This window comes from Acomys russatus, chromosome 25 (genome assembly GCF_903995435.1).
Source record: "Acomys russatus chromosome 25, mAcoRus1.1, whole genome shotgun sequence".
In the NCBI taxonomy this organism is placed as follows: Eukaryota; Metazoa; Chordata; class Mammalia; order Rodentia; family Muridae; genus Acomys; species Acomys russatus.
The window spans coordinates 522,312-541,737 of record NC_067161.1 but is presented as its reverse complement, the minus strand read 5'-3'; the positions used below and the strand labels follow the sequence as shown (position 1 = coordinate 541,737).

General features: G+C 45.7%; 1 protein-coding gene across 1 annotated transcript in view; it reads right to left on the bottom strand.

Moving 5' to 3' along the window:
- Positions 1-8,976: 8,976 nt before the first annotated feature.
- Marf1 (meiosis regulator and mRNA stability factor 1) overlaps positions 8,977-19,426 on the bottom strand; it is a 45,137-nt gene continuing 34,687 nt past the window's right edge. The window contains exons 22-27 of the mRNA XM_051168333.1: positions 16,263-16,493; positions 14,426-14,638; positions 12,810-12,870; positions 12,609-12,725; positions 11,452-11,622; positions 8,977-9,253 (exon numbers count right to left, since the gene is read on the bottom strand). Coding sequence (XP_051024290.1) covers positions 9,012-9,253; positions 11,452-11,622; positions 12,609-12,725; positions 12,810-12,870; positions 14,426-14,638; positions 16,263-16,493 — 1,035 coding nt within the window. The 3' untranslated portion in view covers positions 8,977-9,011. The remainder of the gene's footprint in view (positions 9,254-11,451; positions 11,623-12,608; positions 12,726-12,809; positions 12,871-14,425; positions 14,639-16,262; positions 16,494-19,426) is intronic.

Here is a 19,426-nt window from a genome sequence, read left to right as displayed (position 1 = left end):
AGAAGGCACCACACCTCCCAGTAGGTAGGAATGTCTGTCTTATCTCACTTCCCACTTATATTCTATCTGGGCTCCCATCCGTAAGATGGGGTTCTTCCACATTCAGGGTAGGTCTCTCTCTAAAAATACCTTCATAGATGCAGAGTTGTGCCTTATTGACTCTCCCCCACATGCCTCTTAATCCAATCAAGCAGACATGATGAGCCATCACAGGTAGACATGAAACTAGGGTAGATGTTACTCAACTTCTTAGAGACTCTTCACACTCAACTTGAAACACTAAGACCACACAGAGGGCTCTCTTGTCCCTTCCCCATGGAAACATAGCAAGCCAAGGAGCCAAGAACCAATCCCTCATAAATACCTGCCTCCAGTACTCCCACTAATTTCCCAACAGACTTGTATTATATTCCTGCTATTCCATTATTGGTTTTGAAAATGATTATCTAGGGCCATCAGTGGGTAAAACTGCTTGTCACAAAAAGCCTGATAATCTAAGTTTCATCCCCAGATCCCACTATATTAGTTACTTTTTTAGTGCAGTGATAAAACACTATGATCAAGGCAACTTATTTTTTTAAGTATTAATTGCGCTTATGGTTCTAGAGTACTAGAGGCCATGATGGTGCAGTGAAAGCAAGGTGGCAGGAGCAGATGAGAGCTCGCATCTTGAACCACAAACACTGGGAATGGCAGGGACCTTTTGAAACTGCAAAGCCCACCTCTAGTGAGATACTTCCCCCAGAAAAGCCACATCTCCCATTTCCTTCCTCCCAAATGGCCAGCAAATAGAAAGCAAGCATTCAAGTGCACAAGACTTATGGGAGACAGATCATTCAAACCTCTACACCCACCTAAGAAAAAAAGCCAGATGAAGTGAAAGGCATTTGCAGTCCTAGAACTCCTACATGAGATGAGAAGCAAGAACAAGATCTTACCCAGAAGCTCTTGGGTCAGCTAGCCTGAAATACACACTACAGCAGAAACAAGAGAGACTCTGCCTCAAAAGAGAGAACCACCTCTTGGAAGTGTCCTCTCCTCCAGTGGGCACCTTTGCACCCACGCATCAACACTCAAGTGTATTTCACACACAAAACTACAAAAGCTGTAAAACAAAACAAGACAACAACAAAAGCATCTATTTGGGTTTTAAGCAGGGCAGGACCAAATGAAATTGAGAGATGATGCTCTCAGGTCACCAGGGCTACCACAAACCTGGGAACTTTGAAGACCATAGGATCCTCCACATCCAGACTTGATCCTTTGGAAGGCATCGAGAACCCCATTCATTGTACTAAGTTACATAGTCACATCAGTTTGTTTGCGTCTTCCATTGGCCACCAAGACAAATTCTGTTACTATCTCCAATGTGCAGTTGAGGAAATGGCAGGACTCCTTGGCTCAAGTCCCATGGCATCTGGCAGGGGGATCATTTTCATTGCTCCTATATCCTTGAGTGTCCATATTCTTCTTACTGCATTTAAACACATCTCTCATTAGAAAAAAAAATACTTCTCCCCTCTCATTGCCATCTTTCTCAGCATCTTCATAGCCTTACTTCTTTAGAGGTGGCCATAGCCTTGCCATGTCCATCTTCCTAATCTCCAGTTGCCTTCTGAATCGACTTCTTTTCCTTTTGAGGCTGAGACTTGTACACGTTAGTGCTTTACTACTGAGCCACTGCCAAACCTCTTGAATCTATTTTAATCTGTTCTTCAACACTCTCTCAAGGCTAGCTCCTCTCACCAGGAGCACAGCCATTAGGTTACATCTGGCTGGTGCACAGTCAGCCTCAGCCTCTGGTGCCTGTGACACAGAGGGATGCTTTACCCTCCCTGTTATGATGCCCCAGTCTCTGGTTGTGCTTCCTACCTCCCAGGAGCATCTCTTTCCAGCCTCCTTTATTTTACTTAATTTTCTTCAAAAACCTTAAAAAAAAACCATTTATTTATTTTTATGTGCATCAGTGTTTTGCTTGCATGTATGTCGTTGTGAGTAGGCCAAATCTCTTTGGACAGTTATGGGCTGCCACCTGGGTGCTAGGAATTGAACCCAGGTTCTCTGGAAGAACAACCAATGCTCATAACCTTTATTTTATTTATTTATTTGTGAACTTTTCATTTATATTTACATGTGTGTGTGTTATGTGTATGCATGTGTGTAGGTACCTAAGGAAGCCAGAAGAGGGTGTCAGAGCCCCTGGAGCTGGAGTTACAGGAGGTTGGGAGCTAAGAATTGAACTAGAGGCCTCTACCAAATGGTACCTTTAACTGCTGAGGCATCTTCCTGGCTTATTACATGGCCTCTTGCCTCTGGTCAGTTGAACTCAGTTCTTTCTTTCTTTCTTTCTTTCTTTTTTTTTTTTTTTTAAGATTTATTTATTTATTTATTATGTATACAGTGCTCAGGCCAGAAGAGGGCACCAGATCACATTATAGATGGGTGTGAGCCACCATGTGGTTGCTGGGAATTGAACTCAGGACCTCTGGATGAGCAGATGGTGCTTGTAGCCTCTGAGCCATCTCTCCAGCCCCCTTGAACTCAGTTCTTAAACCAGAGCTTGGCCACAGGCTGTCTCAGACTCGTAGCTGTCCTGTTCTTGGCTCTTAAATGCTAGGGTTTATAGACTTTCTAGTCTCCTCTAAAACTTCCTGGTCCTTGGGCATCCTTAAAAGTGTCTTTTCTCTCTTCTACTTCTCAAACACCTTGGATGGCCAAGTACACTCAAGATAGCTTTCTAGAGTTGTTTTTCAACCTGAATCTCTCTCTTAAACTCAGATCTGTCCTGAATCTCCACTGGACTACAACATGCACATTAAAGTAGCATATCCTATAACAAGGATTGGCAAGCTGCCATCCAAGGCCTGCTTTCTGTCTTTGTAAATAAAGTTTTAAAAAACTTTATTTTGAAAAAAAAAAACTTTATTTTGATTTTATGTGTTGGGGTTTTTGGCCTACATGTATGTTGCTGCATCTCCTGTACACAGTGATTGCAGAGGCCAGAAAAGGGCATTAGATTCCCTGGGACTGGAGTTATGACAGCTGTTACTGCTGTCATAGGTGCAGAGAATTAAGTCAGGTCCTTTGGAAGGGCAGACCAAATGGCTCCTAACCATTGAGCCACCTCTCTTGCCCCTATAAATAAAACTTATTGGAAAAAGGTCAGTCTCACTCATTCACAGGTCATCTTTGGGTGCTCCTATGCTAAATGGTAGAGCTAGTATTAAAGAGCACATGGCCCCCAAGTCCTGAAATACTTATTCTCTGGGACTTAAGATGAAATTACTCAACTTCAGGCTCACAGGATGGCTCAGCGGGTTAAGGCTGACGACCTGAGGTGGAAGGAGAACTGATTCCTGAAAATTCTCCTTTGACTTTCACAGTCATTGTAGCATGTGAATTCCCCAACTGCCATCTGGTCCCCAAGTAATGAATCTTTGGAAGAGTCAGTTAATTTGGTCTGACTTGGTCTAACTTGGTACTGTTTCTTCTAAGCAGTTCCATGTTGGGGAAGGGTATCCCCTGTCCTGGATGTCCAGTTGCCCTGGACTTCTCTATTACTCATTTCCACTTAACGGCTACATCGCCAGCACCTACTTCATAAGTATCTGTAGAAAGAATATGGACTCTCCTACGGTAGCTACTGTCGTTGCTTTGTCAACCTTTGCAACTACAACCACTCATTAACCTTTTATTACTCCTCATTCCTTAAATACCGTTACACAGCAGCTACAGATTTCACGGTGGAAGGACAAAGTCCATGTTCTTCTGTACCGCTTACCTCCTGATGCTGAGACCCTAGACTTCCCTCAGTCTCTTGGCTCCCTTTGCCATCCTCTCTGTTGGCATATCTCCTAGATTTTCACACACCACTCCCCCTGCCAAGGACTTCTCACCAGCCAGCCCTTCTTCCCACGGCTCTGCCACTAGATTGATCATGCTATGCTCTATAGCCGAAGTGGTATTTGCAAAGCAGTGCTGTCACCAAATCTGCTGCTTGAGACCCTCTTGGGCATTCCCACAGGCCTAGCGGGAGAGTCCAGGGTCTTGGGCCAGCTTTCTCTTTGCACCTTCTTCCTAGTCCCTCTAGCTTCAGGCCTTGGTTCACCCTGACTTAAGGGAATGGAGACAAACTGAGCAGAAAGTGCCAGGGAAGAAGGCAGACTGAGCAGAGTGGCGCTCACGAGGAGGTGCTGCACAGCACCCAGTACAGCACTGGTGTAGAAGCCAATGCATCAGACAAGGGCATGCTCCCTCTCACTGAGACACTGCAGGGTGGTAGGACCATCATGCCCAGTTGGTATATGGAGAAAGTGAAGCTCAGAGTGGGGAAGTGATGAACTCAAGGTCACACAATATGTAAGTGATGGAGCTGGGCTCAGGGACCAGGAGTCTTGAGCTTTCCATGCACAAGGCAGGTGAGCATCATGACTGGGCATCAGTGCTGAAGCTGACTCAAGAAATAGTCATCAGGCATGTTTCAGCTTGTCGACGTGTTAGGTAATTCCACTGGTTAATGCAGTCCTTGGCAGGTGCTGGGAAATGGATTGTATGCACCTTGCATCCTAGTGAGGGAGACAGAGGTCAACAAGCTTGGAATCGGAACTGAATCTCCTTGAATAGTAGGGTTAGTCAAAGGGACAGAGGCTTCACTGTGGAGCTATACTGCCCCGATTAAAACCCGAGTGGAGCTCCGAATGAGCCCAGGCCACTGTCTTCACTTCTCTGCACCTCCAGTATCCAGCTTATAAGATAAAGGCACAAGAGGACTAGGGGGAGCTTAGAGTCAGGTATGCGCCATCAGCAAACCAGCAGACAGGAAGCTAGAAATAATGAGGCTGCTGAGCTTTGCTGTGTTTCTAAGAGTGGGTGCTCTCTCAAGAGGGGAGCAGGAGGGGTGGTGCAGGGGTTCAGGTGCAGGGGTGCAGGGAGTGATACAGCTCTGTATGCCAAGGCCCCATGCCATGTACTTTCCCAACAGTCCTGTGCCTCTCTCTAGGGAAGGTCCCATTGTGATCTCTGAGCCTCAGCATCTGCTGGCATGAGGTTTGCCACATCTCTAGGTTCCTGCCCCGTCCATGACCTGGCACAGGGTTCAAGCCTCTCTTCTCCATACAACCTGGATCCAAAGTTATATAAAGCCCCAAGACACAAAGAAAATCTTCCAGAATGTATATCAAGGGGGAAGAGAGTTTCAACCATGGCCACCTCCATGGGAGGAGACTGATCCATGAACTGGACGTCTTTCTGCCACCCTCCGTAACTCCATCCACTCGTTTCCTTCCTGTTTAATTAGAACCAGTGGTACTTAACCCTCCTAATGCTGTGACCTTTTAATAGTTGTTCATGCTGTGGTGACCCCAACCATAAAATTATTTTGTTGCTACTTCACAGTTGTAACTGTGTTAGTAACGAATCATCTGATATTTGAGACCCAAAGGGGTTGTGACCCACAGGTTGAGAAATGTTGCTCTAGGTCCTTTCAGACTCCCAACCAACAACTCAAGGTTCCCTCTCCAGGTTGAAAAGTTGAATGGACAACCAATCAGCTTCAGGTCCCACTTGCTTCCACCCAGCAGGCTCTTCAGGGACAGAGGCTACAAAGATTTCTTCCTCCTTTCCTCCTTATAGGCCAGAGAGAACCACTGCTTTCCCTGCAGAGGCCGTGAGAATGTGGAAGGAGACTTCTCAAAGTTCAGATGTTCTGAGGAAGGAGTCACAGGGATGAGAAGCTGGGGGTAGGCACCTTGTGCACACACATACATGAACACGAACATGCACGCATGCACATAGGCCAGAGGTCACCAATTGGGTGTCAGGTGTCTTATTACTCTCCACCTTGCTTTTTGAGCCAGGGTCTCTCACGGAACCTGGCCCTTAGCAACCGGGCAGTGAGCTCCAGTGTTCTGCCTGTCTGGCCCTAGCACCAGGATCACAGGCCTGGCTGCCATGCCCACACAGCATTGCAGGTGTGTGCTGAAGATTGACATCGTATTCTCAAGCTTGTCTAGTCAGCACTTGAGCCATCTCTCCAACTCCCTCAAGTTTTTCTGCACAGCTTTGCTATGGTGAAAGGTGTTTTGACAGCACTGTCCAGCAGTCACCGGGAGCTTGTAACACTAATTTTCCCAAATTCTACACTGGGAAACAACTTGTCTCCTTCTTCCCATGGGGAAAGAGATTGGGGTGCTATGGGGACTCTATAGCTGAAACTGTGTAGGAAGTCCTTCCTTCCCAGACTTGTTTACTGGGAAAGCAAGCTTATCAGAAAATGGAAACCAGACATATAGAAAGTACATGTTTCAAAGGAAGAGCCCAGGGTTCATCCTGGCTCTAGCCGGGAAGATCTCTTCCACACATGGAACAGGAAGCAGGGCTGCAAAATGCAAGTGGTATTTACATAGGACCAAGAGCCTAGCCACCTGCTTCAGCCCCCAGCATCCCTTAAATGCTACACCAGTTTACCTCAAGCATTCCAGACTGGCCTACAAATTGCTGTTGCTGACACGACTTTCCAAACCTCTTTTTGTCTCCGCCTCCACCTCCAGAATGTTGAAATGGCAGACAATTTATACAGTGCCAGGAACTGAACCCAGAGCTTCATGAATACTAAGCAAGAACTCTACCAACCAAGCTACCCACATTTCCAGCTGCAACACATAACATTTCAGGAAGGGTGAAAAGCTGAGAACACCAAAAATGAGAGCTGACTGGGCAGGTTTGTAATCCCAACGCACAAACAAAAGCACTCATTACAGATACTTGCTCATAAAGTTTATTCACAACTGTTTGGTCCCAACACACAAACAGCACTTGAACCACCAAAAGAAAAAAAAAAAAAAAGTTCAAACAAAGTAGACAGTTAAGAAAAAGATCTTGTCCCCCAGGCCTGATCGAAGGTAAATGGTGCAAGACGGGAAGATGGGGGAAGGAGGTTCTGGTGATAACTTTTGTCTTTTTAACAGATAAATCTAATCTGGCACATTTTTCCGCCCAGAAAGAGTGACTCACCACCTTCATGTGCGTGCATCGTAGCATCGTCATCTAAGCCTCTGCTTTAAAATATAGTGGCCGGACTGTCCACTATGGACACATCACAGACGCAGTGAGCTTCCATCGAGTTTTCACATCTTTAAACAGCAATGTTTAGCCACAATTGCTCCAGACACAGGGATAACTCCAACAAATGGCAAAGAAGCAACCACTCACTGCATACAACTATTCTTTGTTGCCCACAGAACCTTTGAGATGGCCCCAAGTGACTTTAGTGACACTTGGTGTTCTTACACTCCATAATCCCTTCCGTGCTTGAAGTCTGAGTAGGTAAGCGTAGCCTCAGACTGTCTGAGAATAAGGCAGCTCACATTCTTAACATTAACTTTATTACACTGCTTAGAAGCCTAAGGAAATTGCACATGTGCCATTTTGCTTCTTATGTACTAAGTCTGCAGAGGAAGTGCCATGAGGCCTTGAAAAGGAAGTGCTATCAAGCCTCAAAAGAGAAGGGCTGCCAGGCCTGCATAGGGAGCTCCTTCAGACTTTGCCCAGAGTGTGGCGGGTTCCCAGGACAGCTCCATCTACGTAGGGTATGCTCTAAGAACTGGGGATCACCAGCTTCATTCAAAAGATTTTGGCAACAAAAATTCAACTGGTGAAAAAAACCTCTCTAGAGCCTTTAATTTGTGACACTGTATAAAAATGCTGGCTATGAAATCAGAATCCATTTTCTGGCTTTCTAGAAAAAAAAAAATTTCCCACCAAAGAAACCATCTAACTAGTGGAAGACTGTGCGCCAACAGGTTCTTTCTGCTGTACAAATGGATCTGCCTTTTTTGCCCAACAAATACAATCCATTGTAAATGTCAGGCCTCTCCAACAGGTGTGAGAGGCCACTCATGAGTGGACACCTCAGGCACCCAGAGAGAAGGCCATTCCACAAGGTGGTGCCACAAAGGCTGGTTTTTCCCTAATGCCAACATTAGACACCACAAAACAAAAAACCTAAAAGTGCTTTCAATATTGAAAAGTAACAGTAAGACTAGACACTCTTGAAAGATGACAACATGGACACACATCTTCACATGGAGAGCTTCCCAGCTTTACAGCCAACTTTAAAAATCACAAAAACAAGGTTAGGCTGATCAACCTTGGCGTTCATATTACAGATAGCACTCCGATCTCTTCCTAGTGGAAACAGTATTGAACCCACGCCTCTTGAAGCACCTCGATACTCAGCTCTGATTTACAGTTTATGCATTTGGTGCATAGTTTAAAAAAATCAGATTCTTACCAATACCACCTCTCAACACACAATAACGTGTGCCGTCATTCAAACACTGGCTTTAAATGCATTTCACCATGACACTGAGACCCTCGCCTTTCTTTAAACTGATCCTTGTCAAACTGGGACAGATGAGAAGGGAAGCGTGAAACAATTTTCTAGAAAGCTCCTAAATGGAATCTCCAAATGGAAACATTTTTAAAAATTGGGATGAAGCCACACTGGTCAACCACAGACATAGTTACATAAAAAACAAGGCACACCAACAAGTCACCTAGAAGCCAGTTAACTTTCTAGTCAGTTTGAAAATGGCTCTCCTGCTGCTCACTCAGTGTGTGACCCACAGGTTCAAGCACATGCTTGACTTCTTCAACAACCACAACTCCATTTGCTTAAACAAAAGACAGAGGTTGCTCAATGGGAGTCAAGCCACTTCCTTCCAAATGATCGTGGCTCACTTCTTCTCAATCACTACAATTTGTAAGTCTAGAAAATTCTGGTAAATGGGTTGCTTAATGAAGGCCAGAGTTCTTTCAAATAGCTGAGAGGAATAAAGAAAGAAAGGAAGAAAAAGTTCAACTGAAAGTTCAAAAGGAACAGTGGCCAATGGACCATCTATGAAAGTGGCTTCTGGGGTCAAGACATAAAATGAGGTTTTTAAGCCCATTTTGTGTGTAGAGCAGACAGTTTCACCCCCCCTCCTAATTTCATTTTGTGTTTAAAATGGGAGTTAAAGCTTGGTTACAGGTGCAAAAGAAAAGTTGGCCGCCAATTTGACTCTATTTTTGGGCTGCTTTTTGGCTGGGCTTTCCACTGCATCCTTGCTGAACAGTGACTTGGAGGCTTCTGAGGAGGGGCCGGGAGGAGCAGGGGCAGATGCTGGGCTGCAAGGTGAGGAGTCACAGGGCACATTTCCCTTCTTTACTGGTACTGGAATTTCTGGTTTTTCTTCTTGTTTTGAAACTAAAATTCCTAGAAAGACAGAAAGGTAAAGAGATTTAGTTCTAGGGCTCATAAGAAGTACTGGCTTCTGGTTATTTGTATTTAAAAAGCAAAAACAAGCTTATAAAACACCACCAAAGCCAGGAACCTGAGGCAGGGTTACAATACCAGGCTAACCTTGGCTACTTGTCAAGATACTGTCTCAAAAAACCACAAATACCATTCACAGAGGCAGAGAGGCGCAGAGGCGCAGAGAGGCACTCAGATCTCTGTGAGTTTGAGGCCAGCCTGGTCAACAAAGCAAGGTCCAGGACAGCCAAGGCTGTTATACGAAGAAACTGTCTCAAAGACAAAAACAAGAAAAACAATCAAAATCCAAAAACGAACCAATGAACTACCAAATGTCACATTATGCCACAATTTAGATATTAGCTAATACACCGTCAATATTGTATATCACCAAAATCATATATGTATAAATGACACATCACCTTTCTTTGGATTGCAAATTTTTAGACAGGTCATGCTGGCTACCTATCAAAGGCCAGTTTTTCTTTGCTCATATTCTTTGCCCCTTCATTGCTCTGTCTAGGACCAAAGACTTGTAGGCTTCCTGTGGGCTCTCTGAGGCAGCAGGGGCCTTAGTGCTAGTGAGTGCTGCTCATTCTTCTTACAGAGGCCACACTCTTGTCGAGGTGTTGAAACCAGAGACAAGGGAGAGCCATGTGGGACTGTGGAGTCAGCTGTTCTTCTTCAGAGCTTAGGTCACATGTAATTCCCCAAGTGTTTGCGGAAGACAGACCACAGTGTCTTAGATGCCTTTTGTGTGCAGCAAGGGACCCCTGATGACAAAGGCACAGGCCATGTGATAGTGACAGAGGGATGACACAAGCCCAGCTTCCCCTTGGGCACTGGGCAGAGGCCCGTGCTCCTCAGATTCTTGTTCTCCTCTGCAATCAGAAGAGCTCCTGTGTACATGTGTATAAAGGCTAGTGCCCCATGAGAAGCAATCTCATCTCTACCACCCAGAACCCCTGATTTCAAAGGAGAACACAGTGAGCCTGTGTTCTTATTGGCTCTTCCTGTGTCAGAAGTAGCTTCAAACTCACCTGGCCCTATCTGAGGTCACCAGTGTCAAACCCTGCCTCACAAAGACAATGTACCATGGAAGCCAGTTTACAGTAGGGACGGAAGTACGAGCAGCAAAGGTAAGAGTCAGATCAAAGAGACAGAAAGGGGACAGTCAAGGGTTTTCACAGAGCACCTGGCACTCCGCAAAGAAGGCAGAACAACAGGCTAACAGTCAAGAGACTGTAGTCACTCAACCTGTGGAGGGGAGGTGGTGGTCCCATGGCCAGCATGGTCGGAGTTCCAATGTCCATCAGCCTCAGCACCTGACACAGGGGTAAGGAAGCTGAACAGACCTCACATCAGCCTGGCACTAAGTTAGAATGTTAAGAGGTTAGCTTTTTAATCCTAGCACTCGGGAGGCAGAGGCAGATGGATCTCTGTGATTTCGAGGCCAGCAAGGTTCAGAACAGCCAAAGCTAAAAGCTACAATGAGACCTTGTCTTGAAAAATAAAACAAAAAACAACAAAAAAGAGGTCAGCTCTACTGGTTTTCAGCTCACAGGACTACGGGGTCTCAAACCATAGGTACCTTGCTCAGACCAGCTTCCTAAAGCCCCAGTGTCCACTGGGCTCTAAGCAGATGTTGTGTAGCAGGTGATAGGTGTTGCCTAAGGAGCAGCTGAAACTCGGAAAAGATGGAAGGCCAGAAGTACCAGAGGACTTGGGATAGGACCATTACTGGGAGAGGCTCTTCCTCAGCCCAGTGATACTGGCCTCAACTTTAGATTAAACCTGATTTATAAATCCCGTTAGTGGGGCTCGAGAGATGGCTCAGTGGTTAAGAGCACTGCCTGCTCTTCCAAGGAACCTGGGTTCGGTTCCCAGCACCCACATGGCGGCTCACAACTGTCTGTAACTCTAAGATCTGACACTCTCACACCAATGCACATAAATTACAAAATAAATAAAATCTTAAAAAAAAAAAATCCCGTTAGCAGAAACCCCAACAAGGAAGGAAGGGCCTGAATAACCAGCACAGGTACTTTTATACCTGAAACAGTATTGCTTTCCTTGTCTAACAGACACCTCCTACACTGGCATCAGGGGTCATTTGCTAAACCCACAGACAAGTGCCCAACATACAGGGTGTGACCTACCCAAAGGCTCTTGAGAATGTTCCTCAAACTGAATGAGATCAGTGGACTGCAGGATGACAGGATCTGGTCTTAGCTGAGGGGATGGCAGGCATGAAGGGACAGGAGCACAGAGGAGATCAACAGGGGAGCTGCTGGCCAGGTGCAGAATCTCCTGCTCCATCTGGTTGGACCCTGCAGAGAGAAGGCAGCAGCTGTACTCACACGGGCACGAAGGTCTATTCCTCAGGCTTTCCTCAGCCTCAGAGTCAGCTGGAAGTAATCAAGCACTCTATATATACATATTTATTTATTTAAAATAAAAAACAAATAACAACAAAGCCATTATCAGAAGATTCCTGGCAAACAATACACCAAAGCCCACAGTCTACTGAAGACTTGTGTTCCTTAGAACATTGGTCCCTGAAGAGGCCCAAAAAGGAAAAGGGCCTTGGACAAGAAACAAAACTACAGTGGAAGGAGCCAGACAAAGCAAGAAACTTCAGCAGTGTCAGATGCTGGAAATATAGCTTTTCTCTAAACACAAGGCACAGTAATCCTTCTGGCTACCTGTGAAGTTGTATTTAGATCCCTCATAATTAAGTGGTGGAGCTCAAGTCTACAGAATTCTGGAGCTGGCTTCTGTTGACACAGAGCTGACTCTACATAAAGCCTGTGACTCAGTTACTTGGAGGAGCACTTTTACAACACTGTATGCTATGCCCCATAGTTAGGTCCCTGAGCCCTTTTCCTCGTAAGGCCTGTGTGCTGTGCTGTGTCCTTTCCAAATCTAGTCTAGCAAGAACCCTGGTCACCCAGCTCAGCACAGTCCATCAATCTTGGTGCCCACTCACTGACCAGCTTTTACCAGAATTCCACTCACCTACTTTTCCATCTACTTCCATTGACTTTTCCTGGCACTCTGTATGCCTCACAACCATCTGTAACTCCCTCTTCCAATCTCTCCTCAGCTACCAGATGCACACATGGTGCATAGACATACATGCAGGCAAAATACTCATACACATAAAAATAAAATACATCTAAATTTTTAAAAAATGTATGTTTAACTTTAATGAAATTACCCACTGTCTTCTTTCCTCCACATGTCCCACCCTGATCCACCTCCTGGAATTTTAAGGTTTTGTCTACTTTATTGCTTTTCCTCTAGTACCTAGTACCTGTTCCAAGCCGGAGTTCTGAAGCTATATGGGATTCTGGCACCTCCAGGATCTGACTGCTGACTGCAGGCTGGTCTTCATGATTGGCAGGGAAAAGGTCAAGTGAGCTTAGCCGGTCTAGAAGACAAGGGTGCCCATTAGAGAGAAAGGTCAGTGAGAGAATCACAATTGAGCCAGGGGAGGGGATAGGAACTTACTTACTTTTCATGTCATTTTTTAACACTACAATTCTCTTATGACCATGTCCTTTTATCCAGACCACCTGCACACAAGACATACTCCTGGTTAAGCAAAGGAAAAGGAGAGGAAAGTACCCTAACATTCAAGAGTGTGGGGCCTCCTGTGTCTGCTTCTCACACACCAGAGTCAAAACACAATGAATGCCAACAGCTTCTCTATGCTTGCTCTTTAGCTTCTAAAGCAACAGACAACAGAGGCTAGAAACACGCACTCCAGAAAAAGCTGAACAATCTGAACTCAAAAGATATAGTGTTAAAGGTATTTATGACTCTTTAATAGTATCTTCTGTAGCTTTGGTACTTAAATTCTGAAGCTTCCCACATGAGAGTACTTACCTTTTCTAATAGAAACTGAACTCAACCTCAAAGGATAGCATCACCCAGATCCATCAACTAACTGCTAATCATGACAGTAAAGCAGCAGTCCTGGCCTGCTCTCTGCCCCTTTAGGCAGGTCAAGGTGAAAGCAGGCCTTGGCTCCCAGGGCGCTGAGCTCTCTCATCAAATCTCTGCCCTCAGCTTCCAGTCATTCTCCCACTATTTCATCAGAGCCTGAGCACCTTGTCTCAAATGCTTCAAAATCAACAGTATTTGCACATACCTAGTGGAGGTCTGGGTGCATTCACCATAAGCATTGTATGCACATAGCTTGAACACACTTTAGATGAGTTTTCCCTTGTTTTTATAGTGAGAAAGTGTTTTGCCTGTAATTCATCCCAGGAGGCCAGGGTTGGACTGTCCAATGTGGTGTCATTTGCCTTCAGAAGGTTTTGGAATATTCTGTGTTTTAGAATTTGACTACAAGTGCTCATATATATTTTAACCCAGCTCAGCTCCTTCACCAAATCCTTCTGGGGCTCAGGCAGCAATCAAGACCATGCATAAGCTCCTTCCTCAGCCTCCGTCAGCTCCTCTGTGGACAGCAGTGATGCTTTCCAAAGGTAAACCTGGGCTCCCTTGCCTTCTTCACAGCAAAGAGAAGCTCTTTTCTGGAGAAGCAAGGCCCTCAGAACAGCTCCTCTCTAGGGCTCTAGCAAACTTTTTTTTCCTTCCTTTTTTTATTCTTTGCAGTACTGAGGACCAACTCAAAGCCTTGCCACGTAACTAAGCACTCACTCTCCCACTGCAGTTCCACTGCCTCTCATAGCCGCCAGCTACTCTTCATTTGTGCATGCCCTTACCTACTGTGACAGCCTGTGCCCCCTGCTACACAGTAACTCACAGACATCTGTGATGCTGCTCCTCCAGGATTCCCAAGCTTAGGAAGTGGGCCTGGGCATTCTCCACACTCACTGAGCAGAGGGAGTCATGGCTATGCTGCTCTAGCCATGTTCTACTCAGGACATCTGCTTAGGTGTCCTGTCTGGTTAGGTGACTTCTGAGCACATTTCTAGGGGGAAGGCCTGAAACTTACTTACCAGGAACACAGGAATAAAGGTTTAGAAAAGTCACTGAGAAATATTAAAACCATTAGTCTTCTCTGGCAGTACTCAGGTGACACCTTACATCTCTGATCAGGAGTCAGCAATGACTCTTTGGGAAGACACTGTCTCAGAAGATGAGGAAAAAAACACCTACCTGTGGGATGGCTCCCAATAGCTCTTCCACACTACTGTAGCCATATGTTTTGGGCTGCAGTGTTTCTCCAACGTACTTGGTATAGGCCATGGAAAATTCATGAAGGAAAATCTGCTGGTAGTGATAGGTGTGAAGCAAAGACCGCACATTCTTTGCAAACAAGTAAAGGCTTGTGAGCTTCACATACTCCTCTGCCTTATCATTCACAAATACCTGGCCCAGAAGAAAGAGGAAAATTAGAAACTTCCTGAGTGACTGGCCCTGTCCCCTGTGCAGTGAGTGTCTCCTGCCAGGAACACGCAGAAGGACACAAATCACTTTGGCTTCTGAAAGAACTCTAGGAGGGTCTCATAGAAGGTGCCCCAGAGCCCTAGTGGGCTCACAGCAAGGCCTTCCAGAGAGGCTCAACAACCCAGGGCAACTCTACTTTCTCTGCAGGTATAATCCTGTGACGCCTGAAGAAACTATGTGAGCAGGTAAGAAAAGTAGAGAATCTGCAGTCCCAAAAGGCAAGGCAACCCAGATAGACATACACAGTGGCTATGGCCACTAGACCTCATCTCCCAGAAATAATGTGAGTCAGAACAACAGTGGCTATCCTTGCAACACACACACACACACACACACACACACACACACACACACACACACACACACACACACACACACCCGTGTCTTCTGGTAACAGCTTTTGAAACTGCATGTGAGGAGTGCAAAAACCTGGCAGTATAAAAATGTTTCTGAATCCCAACAACCAAAAATTACTTCAAGAGCCAAACTCATAATGAACCCAAGGGGTTTGCAGCAGCAGCACTTTTCCACACTGTGTCACATACTAGCATCACACATATTGTCATGCCATGCAACTCCAACAAATGCTTCCTGACAGACCTCAGCCAAGTTGCATCCATGGTATGCTACTAACAGCACGTTTTACTGACCATACCAATTTTCCATTACTCAACTCTGAAGACACTGCTGATGTTCTAGGTCCCACAGCTTCACATAGCCAACCGAGACTCTTACGTGAAGCAAGCAAGCACATCCACTTCAGCATGCAAATGTCTGTTGTTCTTTTGGGTTTTTTTTTGTTTTCTGGTTTTTTTGTTTTGTTTTGAGACAGGGTTTCTCTGTGTAGCCCTGGCTGTCCTGGACTCACTTTGTAGACCAGGATGGCCTTGAACTCACAGAGATCCATCTGCCTCTGCCTCCCGAGTGCTGGGATTAAGGCGTGCGCCACTCGGCTGTGTTGTTCTTTTGTAAATGGTAAAACGGCATGCATACCAATCAGTCATTTAAAAACAAACTTTCTTACCATTTATCATTTAACAAATATTTGCTTTGCACAGCTGTTGCTCTTGAAGAGGACCTGGGTTCAGTTCCCAGCACCTAAATAGTGGTTCCCTGCCATCTGAAACCTAACTCTATTTCCATAGCTCCAAAGCCCCCTTCTGACTTCTATGGGCACTAAGCATGCATTTGATGCACATACCTAAATGCAAGCAAAACATTCACACACATAAAATAAAACAATCTAGCAGTAAATAATAACACAAAATTTTAAAAAGAAAAGGGGCCATGAATCGAGAGAGAACAAGAAGGGGGTATATGGGAGAGGTTTAGGGGAGGAAATGAAAGGGAGAAATGACATGCTTTTATTTTAATTTCAAAAGATAGAAAAAATTACTGAAAGTAAAAAAAGAAAAACGGCCAGCCAGTTAAGACCCCTAGTGTCCCTCCAACCCTACACACACTAATGCAGGCCTAACAGAGCCCCAGACGTGCTCAGTGGAGCTGTCAATATGGTGGTTCTCAAGACCCACTCACACACACACACCTCCACCAAGTAAGGCAGACTCTTCAGTAACTCAGTCAAGGTCATGAATCCATATTCACAGGGGTTGAGAGGAGTACTGTGGGTGGTCTCGTAATGTCTCCTGAGCTCCTCAACGGAAAGACAGGCATCTCCTTCCCAAGACATCAACAGCACCAGCAACTGGGCAGTGAGAGACCGCAGGGACTTCCTGTTGATCAGCTGGATCTGTTTGCCAGACTCCATGTCAGCTACCTAAGGAAGAGAGAGTGCAAACCCAACTCAGATCATCTCACTCTGGCCAAGCAGACCAACAGAGGCACTCACACACACGCAGAGCACATGAGTTTCTTTGTGACAGCTGACCAACACTTAGAATGACACTGGAGCAGAAACTGTTTTTCACCTCCCTATAGCCCAGAAGCCCAAATTTCACACGCCCATCGTGAGGTAATTTGGAAAACACTGCCATGGCTCTCCTTACTTCTGTGTTCTGTCTTCCTTGCTGCCCTCCCCTCAAGCAAAGAGACAGCAGGCCAGCTGACATGCCTTGGCTAAGCTAGTGACGAGGCTGGTAACCACTGAAAAGGCTGCATTTTTCTGTTGCCCTAGAGATAATTTTAAAGCCAGCGTTTTTATCTGCTATGCATCTAGTTGACCATTTCAGATTCTCAAAGAGACAAAGAACTTAAGGGAGGGAGCCTCTGAAAGATGCATGGCACTGTTTGGGTACCAAGACAAGCACTTGGTGACTGAGACCACTTGCCATCTTCAGGTCCAGAGACTTGTCATGGGCCTTTAAAAGCAGGTGGCAGGGTTCTATGCACTCAAACTATCAGCCAGTGGATCCAGTCTTCTCCCCTTAGGCTAACAACCCCCTCCCCACAACCCCTGCCAGCTTTGCTTTCTCTCCAAGGACCAAATGGCTCACTGCCTACAGTGAGACCTGGAGAATCACATGTTTGTCCTCTTTATGACTCTGGATTCAGCCCAGCATCAGCACATCTTTACTTTTCAGGCACACTCTGGACTGAGACAGGAATATGGTAGCAGATTCTCACTCCTACCCAGCAGTTATGAACACTTGGCAAGTAGACTGCAAGGAGGGAGGTAAAACCACTTCTAACTCCAGTTCCAGGTGATCCAATGCCCTCTTGTGGCTTCCACAGGCACCGCACTGACATTTATATTATGCACAAACAGACAAGCAGGCAAGCACACATACATATAAACAAACATAGATTTAAAAAAAAAAGAAGAAAAGAAAAGAAACAAAAGAAAAAGCAGACACTCAATTAGACAGCAGATATGAATCCACGGAGTTTGAATCACTTTCTTAGAATCCCAGACCATTGCCAATACTGCTGCTTTTTTTTTTTTTTAATTCAACATATTATTTTTATTGCTTCTTTGGGAATATCATATTATATGCCCAGACCAAACTCACTTCCTAGTCCTTCCATGTCTGCCGTGTAACAGCTCCCCCAACTCACCCTGCCAAATCCAATCTGTGTTATGCATATAGTCACTGGAGCATGGTCAAACTTTTCCCCCAGCGAGAAGCCATCAACTGTGGAAAGCTACACTTCTGCATCCTCATCATAATCTTAGAGTTCTCTTGAGCTAGGCGCAGTGGTGCATGCCTGTAATCCCAGCACTTGACAGGCACATGCAAATAGATCTCTGTGAATTAATTCGAGGCCGGCCTGGTCTACAAAGTGAGTCCAGGACAGCCAAGGCTACACAGAGAAACCCTGTCTCAAAAAACTAAAACAAAGAAACAAATAAATGGCTTCCTGTTTAGGCTGTTCCTTTTATGGAGTGGCGCTTGAGGTTGGGGTAGCGGTTGTCACAAAAGCCTTCCACATTCCACTCTCACAACTATGTACCCACAGTCACTGACATCACTGCTGAAGTACTTTCCTTGCTCTTTACCATCACTGGGAAGACAGTCACGGGTTAGACCACAGACATCAACAGGGTCTCAGGCAGCAATGCAGGCCACTAACCTCAATATGGCTCCCAGTGCAGCACCGCCTCTGGACCTCCCCATGGCCCCAGGCTACAGCTACAGTAAGACCGCAGACCCTAACATGGTCCACTGAGGCAGCATGGGCCCAGTTATCACCGTGGTCTTAGGGAGCACTGTAGCCATTCAGATCAATACTGCTGTTTTTAAAAGAAAGCCAGACGAAACTGCTTCCTCAATGCTGTTGAAACCCATCCCTTGACCTCAGTCATCTAGGGCATGTTTTAGAAGCAGCAATGCTCAGAACACACGCAATGACTCACAGACAGCTTGAGAAGCTATGCCTTGCATCTCCCACAAGCCCTCCGGCTAGGCTCCAGAATGCAGCCAGGGTTGCACTGGGCCTCTCACCTTCTCCTGCCTTTGCTACTTGAACCAAACCTCCCATCAATTAATATTTGGCTCTGGCTCAGAGTCCTCAACTGGGTTTTTGTTGTTTTGAGTCTCTCATAGCTTAGGCTGGACCCTTAGGTAGCCAAGAATAACCCTGAATTCATGATCCTCCTTGCTTTACCTCCCAAGTGCCAAAATTACAAAGGTACATAACCATATCCAATTTATGCAGTACTGGGAATTAAGGCAAAGGCTTAGTGTATGCTAAGCAAGCACTCAAGCCGCTGAGCCACATTCCTCCTAGTCCTGGCTCACAACCTTCCTATCCACCCAAACCCACCCTTACTAGTATCTTGGCCAGTGGACACTGAGGAGACCTGGACCTGTCACATACAATCCTTCAACTTCTATTTGATTCCCCTGCAGACACCTCTCCACAGAGACATATTCCAGGCTCTGTCTTTACTCACTTCTAAACTAACTCATTCCCACACATCACATCATAGGGTGTCTAGGGTGGAAATGGAATGGAAGACAGAAACAAGTCCACTGCTCAGCCCTTCTCACCTTTTGTTAGGGAATAGAATCCACATCTAGGTAGAGACATGCCCTTAACTCCTCCCTGAAGAGTTAAGAAGAGGGCTGAAGAGATGGCTCATTGGTTAAGAGCACTGGCTCCACTTCCAGAGGACCAGGGCTCAATTCTCAGCCTGGCCCATCACAACCATTTGCAACTCCAGTCCCAGAGGATCCAATGCCCTCTTCTGCCCTATAACTTAATGTTCTTTAAAAATAGTTAATTCAAGGGCTGGAGAGATAGCTCAGC